Source organism: Aplidium turbinatum, chromosome 1 (assembly GCF_918807975.1).
Source record: "Aplidium turbinatum chromosome 1, kaAplTurb1.1, whole genome shotgun sequence".
NCBI lineage: Eukaryota > Metazoa > Chordata > Ascidiacea > Aplousobranchia > Polyclinidae > Aplidium > Aplidium turbinatum.
This window is the reverse complement of record NC_137472.1, coordinates 13161061-13178360: the sequence shown is the minus strand read 5'-3', so window position 1 is coordinate 13178360 and position 17300 is coordinate 13161061. Positions and strand designations below refer to the sequence as shown.

Here is a 17300-nt window from a genome sequence, read left to right as displayed (position 1 = left end):
ATATTTTTCAGTTTGTTGTTAAAGAATTAACTTCTACTTTTAAGGATGAATGCAGAACAATAAATTTTGACACTATGTAGGCCTATAGTTGGCCCACAAAATACACGGAAAAAGGCACATAATCCAAACATGTATGTGTGCTTTCAAAACCACCGATAGATGGAGCCCGAGGTTCATGCATTAATTGCATATCAATTCATGAAATTTCACAAGGTTGACGAGAATCACACGGTTGGACTTCTTAAGGTTTGAATTTCGAAAATATTCGGCAAACATTGGTATTAAAATCAACTTCTTTCATTCGTGAAATTGTATTCCAAATCTTTAGGAGTGTAACAATAACAAACTCGATTAAGGTTACAGGAAAAATACCATTTACGAAGAGATTAAAACTGGTTTATGAATGAAAGCGCTAACAAGTAAATAAACAAACACATCGTTCAATATATAAGTTAAACATACAATATATCAACTAGTGCATGAGCACAACGTAAAGAAACTTAGTCGAGATTAGACGTTTCAATATAATTCGATTTTGAACTCTACGTAATAGTTGCATGAAAGTTGAAGAAAGATTTTGAACTGAAATTAAAACGCGTTATTGAAAATAGGTATGGTCAATTGATCTGTTCAGGATATCTTGGCATTTTTAAGAAAACGTTTCATGCTGATGTGCTATGATAGGCCTACATAACTTATTGGATTGCATGAGATCTCTAGCCAACTTGTGAATTGCTGTAATAATAAAGTTTACCGTGCTGGTGAAACCAAATGTCGCTGAAATGTAATAAATGTACCTGTATGCAATATTCTATTTGACGGTTATAACTTTGCGTCAGTATGAACAACACATATTTACCTGCACCAAAACGTCCTGCGCCCAACCGTACCAGCGCCGAAATGTCCTACTGCATTCATGAATAAGCCTCACTACAAACGTATCAATATCGTTTCTAGCACTAGTTGCTACGTTCATCTGATGAAATTGAAAGTAAAATTAACAACAAACAAGATGGTTTATTGCTTCACTGACGTTTCGCGCACCATGACAATGCGCATCCTCAGAGCGAATAACATACAAAATAAAATTTCACCAGGTTATATACTGCAGTGCGATTGAAGGCAAGAAAAAATAAAATAAAACACGCAATATTTTAAAAAATTGGCCAATAATGTGTGAGCGTGTTTTATTTTATTTTTTCTTGCCTTCAATCGCACTGCAGTATATAACCTGGTGAAATTTTATTTTGTATGTTATTCGCTCTGAGGATGCGCATTGTCATGGTGCGCGAAACGTCAGTGAAGCAATAAACCATCTTGTTTGTTGTTAATTTTACTTTCAATTTCATCAGATGAACGTAGCAACTAGTGCTAGAAACGATAATTGTCCTGATGAACACCCAAACTTTTCAGTATTCAACGTATCAATATGATACAACTGAACTTTTGAAGACAAGTAGGCCTAGGCCATCGCGTTGGACCATGACAGCGGTAAATGAAGGTCCAATCAAGTTTCTAGCGTAAAACTCAAAGCTACAAATTGTGACAAACCTGTTTTGCCAAAAAATGCAATGTTCAGTGATATTTTAGCTATAGCCTACTCTTCTGATGAAAGTGTCCTTCATTTTACCGTAGAAAGAAGTATATTTTCAATCCAGATAGGCCACCTGCCTTCCTATCGTGTTTGACATTCGTTTGTGACGCTAAAACATTAACAATACTGTATGAAGGGTAGGCTAACACATGTTGGTATTAGAAAGGGTCCATGTTTGATGTGGTACAGAATAAATAAAAAAACAAACTTATTTTTTAACAAAGCAAAAACAACACTTAACCGCACAATTCATGTGGTATGATAGGCTACAACAAAACGTAGACTGCTCAATGTTCATAGCTTACAATACAAAAATGCCACTGTAATATTAAGCAGAGCAAATTCAAGTAGCCTACTAACTAATGAAATCACTTTTTATCATAGCAGTATTCCAGGCTACCATCAATAAAGCGGCAACTTAAAAACTCTTTATTTATTGCAGATACCTTACGACTTTGGAAGGTTGATAGAAAAGCAAATCCATAAAATAAGCTAAATAGGCTATTACAGTACCGGTATATGGAAACAAATGTAGGCTAAATGTGTGGGCTATATCTTTAGGCTACTAATAATTTATCGCTTACGCGGTACACAATTGCACGCACACATAAAAGTACAAACATGAAGAATTTACGTTATTTTACAAATACTGCACACGTTTATCTGACATTTTTATCATCAAAGGTGTAATCAGAAGATAAACCAAACAATAATCATACAAATAAAACTGGCAACACTGAAAACGGTATTTCATTCTTTATGGCTTAGTCAAAAAGGCATTTTATCCCTGCGAACAAACATGATTCATGTTAGCAATAAAGTGGATTGTATGCACTCGCAAATACAAAACGCTTGTAAGTGCTAATTTCGCGTCAATTTGTGTTGTAAACACAAAATACAAAATCTATCTCCAGGGCTTTATTTCAGCAGGAGCTTCAAACTGTTCGATCAAAAACTTCAAAATGGAAGTAGGCTGCTTGTTGAAATTAGGCAGATACCACATAGGTTGTGGTTGTTCCAGGTATAAGCCAAAACGTTAATCTTAGCGGTTTCCACAAGTAAAGGCTATGTAGGCTATCTAGGAAATAAGGCTTGGGGGTAGGCTATTGGTCCAACACTTAGCCTATTGTGTTCACAAATGTCTAATGGTAAAAGCCTTGATAAGCACTTAAAGGACACCTGTTCGACGCCGCTCAAGAGCATGCACATTGCACAATGTCTTTGGCAGGACACTTAAAGGCATGCTTGAAAGTGGACACAAAAATCGGCTTCCTTTCCATGCCGTCCACTTCATCTAAAGCTTCTACCACTGGGCGTAGTAAGCCTGGGAACGACAAAAAAACACCGAATCGCGGATTGGTTAACTCTTTGGATGATAGGCTATGTAATTAGATTGGTTAACTCTTTGCAAGATATGTAATTAAAAATTCAGTTTTGCTAGCCAAACTTTCCCCCTGAAAACGTTTGAATTAACTCTTCTGATGGGTTATGATGTTCTGATGGTTGATTAACTTCCCTGGCGTGAAGTTGAGAACTGTGTCTTTCAACAAGCTTGATGACGTCTCAGCTTTGGGTCCACTTCTTAATCTTCGTCACTTTTGGAATCAGAAATTACTTCTTCCAGAGGAAGAGATTGATCAGGTGTGGCATCTACTTCACTTTTTGGAGATGTGGATTCTTCGTCTGCCAGAAGAGAACTAGAACAAGATGCACAGTAAATAAAGATATCTTACGTTTACAAGAAATTTGTCCATTCAAAAGAAAAACTTTATTTTGATATTCGGCGTTCAAAAATTAAAGTTCAAATTTAGTTAAAAAACAACTCTGTAACCGAAAATGTACCATACAAAGATTATGGAAGTAATTAAATATATTCTAATCTATGCCATAAAGTTTTTCACAGGCTCTATACAAGTTTCCGTTAAATCTATTCTGGCCCAATTCTAGTTTCTCTAAATCCTGTCTACAACTTTTTCGAAACTTAAAAAGAAGCAAGATAAGCCAAAAGATAAATCTTGATGGTTTATATCACCAACAAACTCTTTCAGTTTTTCGATTTTTTACATTCTTTTTTGTGTATCACATTTATTGTTCTAGTCATTTTTTCATTTTTACATTTCAAGCCGTAGAGTAGCAAATTATTTTCATAACGAGTATAACAGCGTTAAAGGCGCATGCGCCCACCACTTGGTGATCCCTGATGTGGTCTAAAGTTAATAAATAGTGGAACATTTAACTCCGCATAAACTTTCAATCTGTGTTGTTTTTTCTTTTATTTTATAAAAAAAAAGAGTGGGGTAGTTTTTTTTAGCAAATTTACGTTTTCTTTTCTTCCTCAGCATCAGAACAAGATAATTTTTCATCAATAGTTTGTTCACAATCCAAAGAGCTTTCCTCCTTATCTTCTAGAGAATTAATTCCATCCACATCGTTCGAATCTCTGTAAAAGTGTCAAAATTTAGCTGACGACAGTTTGTGCTATAATGAGGTTTTTACACAATGTATAAATCAAGCTGCAATGTCGAAAACTTTCACGGGCCTTCGGTTGATAGCCAACTACCTTAAGGTTTGCGTCATCCCAGTCAATGAAAGTAGCCATTTTGACATCGCTGCAAGTCTATCAACCTTGAAGCAATGCAAAAAATGACATTTTTTTAGCTCACATGCGATTCTATGGACGACTTATAAATGTGACAAGAAAAAACTACAACAACTGGCTGGAAGATATGAATGATCATCAACCCAAATTGATTTTTCTCATATCCAAGCTATCGCTTGTAGTTGAAGATTTAAATTTAAGTGGACATGAAGGCATGGATATCAAACTTTGCATTCTCTTCCCAGCCAGCAAATCAATCACTTTTTACATTGATTCAACGTCTGCAGACGTTGAATTAATGTAAAAAGGGATTGATTTGCTGACTGGGTTTCAGTAACGTCATTAATTGACTTGTTAATACACAGTCGTGTGCATTCGGTAGGTGTCAAACTGACATCCAACCAACACTTCTACCTTTTAAAGGTTACTAAAAGCGATGATATCATACCCGTATAAGCTACACTTGGCTTCAACTTTATATTCCATACAAATATGGTAGCCTAATTATTCTTGTTGTTTTGTCCTTTTCAATCTAAAGGAAAAACTTCACAGAGTTGACAATAAAATTTACCCTTCTTGTCTCTCATCTCCATCAGAATTGGCATCTTTTGTCTCGATATCAGGAACTTTTTCATCTTCCTGGTCTTCGGATTCATTGTACGATTCAAATGAAGATCTTTCACAAAATCAAATGTTGAAATCTTCAATGAATCTTTTGAAATTTCGTTTATAGTAACATACCGTACGCAACGTACATTTACTATACACGTACAAAGGCATAAAACTCATGAAAAGAATTTTTGTTGTACATCGTCAAGAATATCATCCAGCAAAGTCAAATAAACGCAGCATTATATAACAATACCCAGTCAGCAAAAATCGCCTTTATTTTCATCTTTTCAACGTCGAGACTTTCAAACAATGTAAGAATTAACTTTTTGCAGACAGAGATAAAGCTTTTTATAACTAATTATTAGCTGCAGTGAAATAATGATCAGTTCATATTGAAAGGGTGTGTTTAATATTTCGCACAGGTAGTGCTGAAACTTTTCCGCTGCAAAATAATTGGCAGTCTTGCTTGAATTCTTGTCATGGAATATTTACTGTGAATGAAAATAAACAAGTCCATGTTGTTTTTACTTAAGTTACCAATATTGTTATTACATTGTTGTTACCTACATTGTTATATTGTTAGTATAATTGCAAGAAATATGACAAAATGCACATTATGTTTGTGCAGCATAACTTGCAAAAATGCAAATTGGAAGACAGCTTAGTCTACCACTAAACAAACCGAATAACGCAATACCTATTTTTGTGTACTTCTGTGTCAAAGTCTTCGTTTTCTTCTTTGGAAGTACTTTCATTATCCAATTTGTTTTCATTCTCATTCTCCGCGTAAGGAGCTGGTTTCTCAATCTGCGGATTTCTGTAAAAAAAAAAAAAAAATCAGAAACAAGCGAGATGCCAGTCACCCATCTCATTATTACGTTGAATGGCTGAGAGAAACAAGCCACGCATGAGTTGTGGTACTTGCGAAAAAAATCGTCCAATAATACACAGAGATAACACCTGCAAGCCTCATTACTCATTACTGGTTGATGAACATCATTTATGTCATAAAAATCACGAAAGTACAGTAGGCCTACGTCTTAAAGGCGACAGCAATGTAAGCCTAACTGTTTAGATAGATGAACAACATCAATCATTTACGTTTCATCTTTTACTTCATTTTCTGAAGTTTCCTTCTCCTGTTCTTCATTTAACTCATCATCCGGAACCACATCCATTTGATCTTCCAAAGATTTTTCAATTTTCTGATCTTCATCAACTGTAGATCTTCAAACAATAAAAATGTCGAGACTGAGAGACAAACTTTGTGGGAAGACAACTCCCTGTGAATTCACACAATCGCAAATGTGGCTACCGAAATTGAGCTTGACCCAAGAGTTACAAGCTCAAACTTTCTAATTGAAAGAAACGACTGAATAAGGAAATATTTACTCTGAATCTTTCGCTTGTTGTTCTTCTGATGAGGCTTCTTTATAGTCGTCAACACAATCCTCATTCGAAATGGCTTCTGTTTCTTCTTCTAATGAGGCTTCTTCAGCATCATCAACACAATCCTCACTCGGAACATCATCTTTCTGAGGATTGAGGGGATCGTCTTCGTCATGACCTGATGATCTTGAGAAGACACAATGAAAGCAATTACACGCATAGGTTTTGAATACAATATCATAGAGTGAAAGACGGACTTCTAGACATGTAGTGTTTGACATACTGAAGACTAGTTCGTTACTAATGATAAGTAGCAATACATTATGGTCAAATCAAAACATTTCAAAATGTTTGAAAAAATAAGCAAGGTTGCTGATTTTTCATGCATTCTTAATAAAAAAAATACTGAATTGATACTTGATGAAGAATCCCTGGCCTGCTGCTTCTTAGTCAGGAAATCCCCTTAATGGAACTCAATAAAATAAACAAGGTTTTATTGCTGGATAGTTCGAGTGTTGCAAGAATTTGAAAATTGTTAGAGATTGTTTATTGGTACATTTTAATTTGTTACATAAAAAACATTTTTAGAACAAGTTGTCCTATCAGTTCTTCATGGTTGTGTACACTTTATATCCGACCAAAATATTGTTTAATTACCTTTGATTTTCCAAGTTTTTTTGTGATGTTGCCTCCTCCATTTCAACAGCGTCCTCCTTCGGTTTTGTCACCTCTGGGTCTTCACTTACATCAGCGGGTTGCAAGATGCTACAAAACAAAATACTGTAGCCTAATATTCAAGATAGTTTTTTACAGCTCAAACAAATTAATTTTTGGCAGCCTATTTAAACTTGTACCATTGTAATGCGATCAATGCAGTTGAGTTAGTTTCACTGATTGCGACAAGATCTACTCGCAAACTACAACTCTTTTGAAGGTTATCTCTGCCAGTATCCAATAGGCCTACTTGTAGCCTACTAGCCTGCAAACCCTTAATTCACATCCAGTCACTAAAACTACTGAGTATGATACTATGGCAAAGTATGTTAGTGTATGCACTGGTATTTACCATTGCTGGCAAACTAAACACTGCAACCCAGCTCATCGGACTATAGTAGGCTATCTTCTTTGTGAACACGATATTGGATAAAGTAATAAATATAGAAATGGAAGTTACGAAAACACAACATATAATAGTATACTATTCAGTATTTAGTTTACTTCAATTTGCATTTCCAAAATTTGGAACTGAATTACGCCATTGTTTTTAGCTTTAAATTCGTAGGAGATATTTTGGGCGCAAGAGTGTATTCTTTAGCACTCAGCGCCACAGCACAGAACAAAAATATTACGGCAACTTAGTTTTCATTCAGAGTCTAGCATAGAGCAAACAATCTACAGTCTGGCACTTGATTGTTAACTAATGATGCAAGTGATAAAGGAGCGGGTGTACCATGCACATGAACAAAATGTTCTTACAATTTACCATAAAAACAAAAAGATGGAACATGAAAAGGGCAATGTCGAGATTCTTATTCAAGGTAGAAAACTTCACAAAGTGTTTGGTCCCCAAAAACAGCTCCGATAACGTTGTCAACAATTTTCAAAATATACAGAAAAACTTGCTCACTTTTGATCTATTGCTTTTTCACCAGAACTTCGCTCTTCATCTTCTGGATTGGCTTCAACTTCGGAAGCATTTTTATCTTCTGGATCGGCTTCAACTTCGGAAGCACTTTCATCTTCTGGATTGGCTTCATCTTTGGAAGGACCTTTATCTTCATTATCGGCTTCAACTTTAGGTGCATTTTTATCTTCTGCATCGGTTTCATCTTTGGGAGGACTTTCATCTTCTTTATCGGTTTCGACTTCGGAAGCATTTTCATCTTCTGGATTTGCTTCATCTTCTGAAGGACTTTCATCTTCTTTATCTGCTTCAACTTCGGGAGCATTTTTATCTTCTAGATCGACTTCTTCTTTGGGAGCACTTTCATTTTCTAGATTGGCTTCTTCCTTAGGAGGACCTTCATCTTGTGAATCGACTCTATTGTTGAGAGGATCTTCATCTTCTTTATCGGCTTTAACTTCTGGAGCATTTTCACCTACTGGATCTGCCTCATCTTTGGAAGAATCTTCTAGATCGACTTCATCTTTAAGAGCACCTTTATTTGGTAGATTGGCTTTATCGTTGGGCAGACCATCATCTTTATCGGCTTTAACTTCTGAAGCATCGTCACCTTCTGGATCGGCTTCATCTTTGGAAGCATCTTCATGTTCTGGAGTAGGGTCATTCTCTGGCGCGTTTTCTTCGTTTGAAGGACGACGTTTCGGTTTGTCAACTTCGACAATATCTTGTACCATGCTGCTACAACAACTTAATTTTAATATTTCCATTTGAATAAATCAAATTATACAGTTTTGTGGACAGTTAGGGAGTCATAGCCTATTTACATTTCCCTTGGAGGACTTTATCAAGTCGATGGCATTCGCTTTATTTTTTGTATTTCTTATTTATCATTTGTGCGTCTGAATAAATAAATGTGTTGTGGTTTTCTTTACTTTATTTAACGTCATTTCAACATGTTCAGTTATTCTTCGTCATTTGCCGTGACACCTCCCAGAGTTTTGGTACAGACGTTCGAATTTAGTGATTCGTGGTCAGAGACATATTCAACAAGTAGCCTTAGGGGGGAGAGACAATTTCAACAAAACACTATGGTTTCTCGGCAGCCGATTGTAGCAAGAATTAACAGCGATAGGCTAGACACCGTGTTTCGCCCATGAGGCTGGGCTCGTCAGTATCGCACCGAATTCTTGCCACCAAGGTATTCGATCGCCGCTTTACCAGTCCGTTTATGGTGTAAGATTTAAATTACTCCAATCTTGAAAATACCCTAAATGAAGCTATTTTTCTGTGTTTTAGTGGGGGAGAGGCGATCGATCCAATCGCCCTTCCACCCTCATATCTGCCACTGTTCGTGTTCATATTTCAAAATATTAAACGTTGTGCACCATGCCCTAATTTACATTCTTGTACATTTGTTTCCACTATGCATTGCGTCACTGCACAGGTCATTTTAGGAGTGTGTAAGTGTAAGGTTGTACCTTTAGTAGGTTTACCCTTTGACTTTATTCTGTATTTGTTTTTGTTTATGTCTGTAAGAACACAACATGACATTCAAGCCTTTATAAAGAAAGACTGTTATCATGTTTAGTTGTTTACAGTATTTACGTTACTCTATGTAAGTTTATATACTTAATTATGACGAATCATTTTCATCGCGAGAAGTCGCAATAATGCATGTAGGAAGTATGAATAATATTAATACAAAGATCGATAACATTCAGAATCACCTTTCTTCGTTGACAGAGTTATTTTTGTCTTCTGCAAGAGTATCAACAACAACTACAATGCTTTCCTCCAGATTCCCATCGGATGATTTATCAGGAGACATAACTCTGTAAAGAAATCAAATAATAATTTATCAGCAGACCATTATGTTACACCGGGCAAGGAAACTGTTGTAACTGCGCGAAGGTGAGATATGAAAACTGTAGCCTATTAATACTGTTTATAAAATCTCTCAGCAACAGTAGAGGATCTAGGGGGAGGGGGCAGTTGTTCACGTAGCCTACCTCCCCGCAACTCATGTTTCAAATCAGCATCGGGTTGAAGGGAAGGAATTTGGTCATGTGCCTATCAAATGACAAAATCAGTGCAAAAACAATAAAACACTTTATCAAATTAACCAATACCAATGATTACAAAGGTATAAGATAAATTATGCCTTGTACAACATATTATAGTATAGAGCAGTGGTTTTCAAACCAGAATTAAAGTTGGGCCCTGAAGCCTTTGATTGCAAGGGAATTACAGGGAAACTGAGAGCAAGGCTAAAATTACATATCGGCCATGAACGTAATTTTAACAAAAATATAAGAGAATTTCAGGCTGCAGCTAAAATAAGTTTGAGAAACATCGTTATAGGGGAAGATAGAGGACACTTCAAACAGATTTTCACCGAAACACAGTGTCTATCTATTGCTGTGATCGCCTGATACATTGACAACTACTAAGACTGCCAACTAATATGCAAATCAATATGGAAATGTAACATACAACTGTGACATCTGTAGTGTGCAGTAGTTGAAACAAATTTAAACTAACCTCTTTTCTGCCTTCTTTTGCTCGTTCTCATTCCCTTGGCGTGTTTTTTTCTTCAGCAGCTTCTTTGTGACGTTTGTACGCGTCTTGACTTTAACATCTTCATCCTCAGATGAAGATGAGAATGATAAACTAGACACATCGGACAGTTCCTCGTTGGAAAAAATACCTTCCAAGGAGTCTGCTTCCGAATATTCTCGACGTCTCTGTGTGGATTTCGGAGAAAGAACAGGTGGTTTGACAGGAATAACTGGGCGTGGCTTGGCAGGTGACTTCAAAGGCTGTTTAGCTGGAGAAAGTGTTTTTCTGTCATCTGAAGCATCACGTTTTGGCAAAACGGGCCGTTGTGGACGTTTCAAAGATGGGCTTCTTGTAACGTCTTCTTGCTTGACCTTATTTTCAAACATGCTTCTCACATCATTGACAGGAGCTGCAGCTTTCTTAGGGGATTCAAGTTTACTTTTAAAAGAACGACTCGGCACACTGCCTGACTTTGACATGTTTTCAAACAAAGCCTTTGCACCTTTCAATCTCCCCATAGTATTAGTTGAGAAAGCGTCATCATGAAGAGCATCATATCCATTTTGTTGTTTCTCTTTCTTATTTTCCCACATTGACAACATTGAGCCGACTTTGCGGGGCTCAGAAGACTCTTTTTCCGTATGGCTATCACCTTTCATATCAAACGGAATTCGTCCCCGTTGCTTGACATGAGACCTTTTTGGAGATCCAGAGGGATTATCCGCAGACTTGATTTCATTGACCTTACTGCGACTGCTATCCTCTTCAAATTCTTTTGATTTAAAAGGTTTGTTACTTTTGACAGCTTTAGTTTCAAACATTGCAGCTACATTTCCGACCTTCTCTGGAGTTTTCTTCGCCTGATTTACGGAAATATCTTTAGGTTTCTGTTGAATAACAGGTCGTTTTGTCTCTATGCGCTCTTTCTTAGGTGACTCAGTTGGCGGTTTTCTCTTTGTTTCTTTTGGAGGGGATAGCCTTTGTCTTTTGTTTTGTAACAGAGCTTTAACACTTTTTCTCTGAAATAAGTTATACCATCGTTATGTTTAATGAATATAATATGAATTAAAATATTCGCTTTAAAATAACACGCTTTAAATGTGTTATTTTGAAAACAATAGAGAATATAAGTCCACTATGTAGTCGGATTAACTGTTCATTTAAGATATTTGTTGTATTTTGAGCATACTTTCTTTGAAAATTGGTGTAAAACTTATGCTGTGAGCTAACATGGCCATACTACAAGGATTGGCTATAGCTAAACTGTATAAATTAGAATTTAAATTGTATTCATAGCTGTAGGATACACTACAGGGTGGTGCTTATTTGCCAACTTTTGAATTTATAAACGGGCGCCCTCTAAAAGAGTTCTGAATTGGTTAAAATGGCAAGCCTCAAGTTTTTATTCAAAATAAATCGACAACTAAGGTGGGCGACATTGAAGACCTTGAATTTTTTCCGCATTTTAGATCATCCGATTCCATTCGAACATGTTTGTCATGCAAAAGGATCAATTGTCGCAGTGATATCACAGCTCTCTATCGGTCATGGTCCTACGAACTTCTAAGCCTTAACTTTCCTTAAGCCCATAAACTGGTTTTAGTGCAATGTTGCATTTTTTATGAAGTAGTGTAAACAAATCATATGAACAAGCAAGAAATTACCTCTTGATAAACAAACTTGAATCATTTAAAATTTTAAACACTTGCTACTTCATTTTGACCTATAGAACAATTTCGAGCAACCGATTATTATAGCCAAGCGAACTTGTTCGAGACAAATGTTAAAATAATTACGTATCTTTAGTTTCATGTATAAAACAGTTACTAGCAATCTCAACAGTAGGAGTGTGTGTTTCAAAATGTCACAAAGCGTTACAGTAGGCTACCCAATTCTTGCATGAACGAACTGTAGTACTTCCCAGTTACTGCACCACTAAGTTTACTAGTAGAAAAGGCTTGTAGAAAAACGTATGTCGCTTAGGCGAGTCGTCATAACACGAAAGCTTGCCAGCAATCAATCAGTGACGTATGGTTTGTTGTATGCGCATGTTGAAACAGAAAAACGGAACCTGAAGATTTACAAACAAACATGATAATCTGGAGAACGTTGAATTTAGACAATGGCGTTGACATATGATGGGATATCGCATTTCAGTAAATGTGTGTTTTGTAATTGAACATTGGGTACAGAAGTAACATCAAGTAGGCTATCAAATGGACTAAATTAGCACTGAATTATAAAGTACGCTTATACGCAATTATGTGTTTGAAACGTCTTGCATGGTTTGAGTAAGCCCATCATGAATCCATAGCCTATGTTTCTAAAAGACCGCATTGTTTGAGTGTTCTTTCGAATTCTCAAAAACATATTTGCAAATGGCCAAAACCACATTTCAGTTTATACAAGATGGTAATGCCTATCACGAAAAGCATAAAAGATAGCCTATATGTTTATACACTGGGACATGACTAATGCCAACATGCTGATTTCCGCCCATCTGTGTTTTGCCATTTCAAGAACGGACATATATTCTTTAACACCTTATAGTGTATTTGTAGTTTGGCATTTATGAAACGTGCAGCCCTCCTTATATGAAGTACATAGCTATCACGTGACCTCAAACCTAGGCAACAAATCCGTCATTTTTACATTGATTCAACGTCTGCGGACAATAAATCAAAACAATGTAAAAATGACTGATTTTGCTGTCTGGGAAGATTGTTCATATTGTAAGTTTAATTGTACAGAACGTTGCCTTGCCGTTAGCCTAAGTCACACACGCGAGACAAGCCCGAATATGTGGTTTAGCTTTATGCTCAACCACAAAAAATGGAACCATTTTTTGTTAAAAAAAATCGTTTAGTCCCTGAAATAAACGTGATAATACCGTAAAATACAGTAAACGTTGTAATGCTGGTGTGAAGGAGTGTTATACTTTGCGTTACACAGGAACTCTCACCTTCGGCGGTATACTTCCGTTAAACTGTGCATTGCCTTCGATTTACCTTCATTCAAAACAAAAGCTTTGATTGGCTGCTAACTGGCAGGCACAAAACTTTTCTATTTCTGGAATAGACCTTCCGCCTTTACCCAGCAGAATTGTTCTCAGCCAGGTTTGCAGCAAATAGGCTAACACTTCATCAGATTTGCAAAAAATAACATCTCAACAAAAACACTTTTTATGTTTAAAAACAGAGTAATTTCAGTCCAAATTAAGGACGGATCCAACAAGTAGCCTAGGGGGAGGGTGGAGATTTCAACAAACACAGTGATGTGTAGATCTACATTTATCCGCCTTGCAAATATACACTATGAATAAAGTTACTTTACTGTGTTTTAGGAGTGAAAGATCGCCCCCCTCCCCTGGATCCACCACTGGTCCTAATAGCTCAATTCAAAAGCATGCGTTTTTTCAAGCGAAGTACAAAGATTTAGCAACGACGGACAAAGGTGGAACTCTCTCCTTGTGGAGGCACAAGACAAAATTGGTGCAATGACAGCCATAATGACCACAAAATATAAATATAGGTTACTCACGCCTTCGAGCCAATCCATATCAATATCACTGTCATCACTACTGTGATCTGAGAAGATGATATCCATGTCCGCAGGATCGTTGGTGTATTTTTTTGCTGCTTCACGAAGTTTGGCTTTTCGTTGGGCCAAGTTCAAGCCATCGAACTTATTTTGACTTTCAGGAGTTGACTGGGATATGACAGACATTTTCAACTTTCCTAAGCTCTTGACCTAGCTTGATAAAATATTGCTGTTTGGCTACAGGTTAGGTGTAAACAGCTGTAAGAAATTGTAGTTTATTAATTTCTAGAAATAGCCTACGTATTGGCATGCGCCTGAATAGAATCAGAGTGTAAATATTGTCATGAACAGTGAACACACGGGTAATTTAAAGTAGCAAAATATGCCTTTTATAATACACTGTTCAGCTAAAGTAAACACCCATTTGGTTTCAGCTGACTGATCATGAATATACTTGTTTTAATATTTACCAACAAGCAACCACGTACCGCTTCAGAATGTAGCTTCAAAATGAATAACCGGCTGTGTGATAATGACTTGCCACTGTGGCAATTCAGTTTCTACACTACTTCATCATTTTCTCTCACTACTCCTCTATGTTAGACTCTTTCTTTCTCTTTGCTCGTTTTTCAACGACCTGTTTCCTCGGCAGCAGTAGTTTCCTGTTGGATACTCACACTTACATTTTGTTTTCAATTCTTGGACTTCCTGGAAAAGTAAGATTCACCCAATTGATGACGTATTATCTTAAAACCTTGGGAATTCGTGTAAGCTTTTCAAAATGCAGTTTTATTCCTTGAGAAATATTAAATACTTTCGGAGCAGGATTTGACGACACATAATGCCCAACTTAAAATCACTCATCAGTGCTGGTCTTTGGAGTGTGCAAACCGTGCGATGGCACAGGGCCCTCAAATTAGGAGGCCCGCAATTTACTCAGAAAATTAGGGATTGTAGATCATACTGTAATGTACTGTAGGCTACTGTCCCTATCAGAAAATGCAGTAATTTTTGTCATTTCCAATGGAGAAAACTCAATTCGATTCACAAGCAAGTAGCCTACCGGTATTTTTGTTGAACATGCTCTCAGAATGCACCAAATTCAAAGTAATTTTTCAAATTTTTCTGGGGGAGGCCCCCCAGACTCCCCCATTGCTGGGTGTCGATTTTGGCAAACACGCCGTCAGGCTTCGCCGGCCGTCAACCCTCCACTCTCCTTTCAAAGTACCTAGCTACGCTACTGAATTGGATCATTGTCATTGGGGCCCGCAAAGCATATTCGGCACAGGGCCCGAAATACCCTAAGACCGGCACTGCACCCATGACATGCTTTCAATTGAAGCTGGTTCATTTTTTGTTGCAATAACCTGCTGTTTTTGCTTAGGATTAGAAGTACAGTATAAAAAAGTAACATTTCAATCAAAATTACAGGCAGCTCAAGTAGGCTATCATATTATGCTTTCGAGGAAGGAGGGAGTGTCAAATCCGTCATCCACGCCATGTGGGTTAACGACAAAAGCCTATCTGGCGTATTATGGGTGGTAGAGAAAGATAAGAAAATAAGATCATGTGGTATGTCAATAGCTCCCAATACAAACCTATCTGTTTAATTATTAAAGTTTATCGAAACGAATACTTTATATCCTAGACCTGGCGCTCCATTAGCCCTTTTGGCTAAATCAGCATATTTTGTCAACCTTTCATGGCCTTCTTAACACAAATTTTGCAGTTGGCTACTGCTACCGTAGCCTGCTTGTAAACATCACTAATTTTGAATAAGCGTAATTAAAGTTGTAGAACTCTATCGGTCAACGGCGCAATGAGGTAATGTAGGCTACACAGCTGCAAACTTGTAAACGAATTCGACAAAACTGATTCATCTGCGACCATGAATTTTACTAACTTTTAAATTAATCACAGAGAAACCAGTAAGTTACCGGTAGTGTCGTTAAATAAGCATCATGGCAATATAATTGAAAGAAAGTACGGTAGCTTATTTAGCCTTTGTTCAAGGTTTGACGTAAAAAGTTCGTATCGCTTTTTTATGACATATGATGGAAACAGAGCAGCCATCAAGCCAAATTAAGTTGTCTGTACTGCACTGCAACGTAGGCTACTAGCAACTCATTAACTTTGCTTTTGAGAAAGCTTTCCTGAAGCTGATTTGTTGCAAACTTCTAAAATCGTGACTTGGCTCTGAACCAAGTAAAAAGACAAGTAACTTAATAGGTTTCCGACGAATAATAAGCCTATATGCTTAAAACTAAAACATTGCTGCTGAAACAAATACCTATTTTGACTCTGATTTTAACTTTTAATGCTATGCCTCCGAACTGTTAAATGTAAACAGAAGTCTTAGCTCATAGGCCTACATACACTGTAGGGGTAGCCTACTACTGGCTATGTGGTTAACCTAACCTAAGCGAAGTGTAGATGCGAAAATTCAATACTCTCAAAAATTCATTGTGCACAAAAGGTTTGTTATTAAACTTATTAGGCTATGCATATCAGTTGGTGATTTTAGACAAAGCACTCAGACTCAGAAAAACAACTACAGTATGACAACCCTTTGAACTGAATGCAATGATGGAGTAGCAGAGGCAATGACACAAAACAAGGCTATTTAAGGCATCTTGGCCTTAAATAGCCTTGTAGTAGCTATAACAGTAGCATATATATTGCAGTCAGGGCCGGATTTAGCTGATGGGGGGCCCGGGGCACTTTTAGATCAGGGGGCCCCCCTGCAAAAAAAATTTTCACGCCTACGGCGCGAATAATCACCTCTGCGTCTACAGTAGCATCAATCCAGCACTGCACAGCATTTTGCACAAACTTCAAAGGCTGAAAGGAAGAAAAAATAACACAAAATCACATTTTTTCCGCGTAGGGTGGCCCTTCAAAAGTCGGGGGGCCCGGGGCACCTGCCCCCTCTGCCCCCCCCTAAATCCGGGCCTGATTGCAGTAGCTAGACTATAGCAAGAGTGACCTAAAATTGACGACACTTCAACCAAGCAGCGCTAGTTGAACAAATTATTCAAGTTTCATAGAGTTTTTTTATAAATTTGTTTTGTAATGTCGTATCCTACTGTCGTGGCCATATGAATCAAAAGAGAACAATTCAACAAGTTCACTTGTATGCAACTGCAACATGCACTATAAGACATAATTATGCAAGCTCCTAAAAAAACAGACATAATAGGCCTGCACGTTCAGAATAACGTTGTACGAGATTGGCTACATTGTTGTTTATGAAACGGTGACAATAACAAGCAATCCGATTTCATGAGCGACAAAACTAAACTACCGTATTTATCCGTGTACTGTATAAGTCGCATTCGTGTATAGGTCGCACCCCAAAATTTGGCTCAAACATTGGTGTAAAA

The 17300-nt window shown here is 37.2% G+C and overlaps 1 protein-coding gene across 1 annotated transcript; it reads right to left on the bottom strand.

Annotated features, from left to right (window-relative positions):
- Nucleotides 1–298: 298 nt before the first annotated feature.
- Nucleotides 299–14103, bottom strand: LOC145778697 (uncharacterized). Its single transcript, XM_082590288.1, has 11 exons — nt 13918–14103; nt 10360–11396; nt 9546–9650; nt 7822–8556; nt 6852–6959; nt 6198–6380; nt 5907–6032; nt 5503–5622; nt 4765–4869; nt 3915–4034; nt 299–3291 (listed from the first exon to the last, which is right to left on the bottom strand). Exons 1-11 carry the CDS (start codon nt 14101–14103, stop codon nt 3177–3179), a joined length of 2940 nt encoding a protein of 979 aa, XP_082446414.1. The 3' UTR covers nt 299–3176.
- Between the last annotated feature and the right edge of the window lie 3197 nt (nt 14104–17300).

Excerpts from the sequence above, each read along its gene's own strand:
- LOC145778697 (XM_082590288.1), bottom strand. The coding sequence starts at position 14,103 with ATGTCTGTCATATCCCAGTCAACTCCTGAAAGTCAAAATAAGTTCGAT. Across the intron at positions 11,397-13,917 it reads ATATGGATTGGCTCGAAGGC|AGAAAAAGTGTTAAAGCTCT; the intron begins GTGAGTAACCTA and ends AACTTATTTCAG. Across the intron at positions 6,381-6,851 it reads AAAAACTTGGAAAATCAAAG|ATCATCAGGTCATGACGAAG; the intron begins GTAATTAAACAA and ends TGTCTTCTCAAG.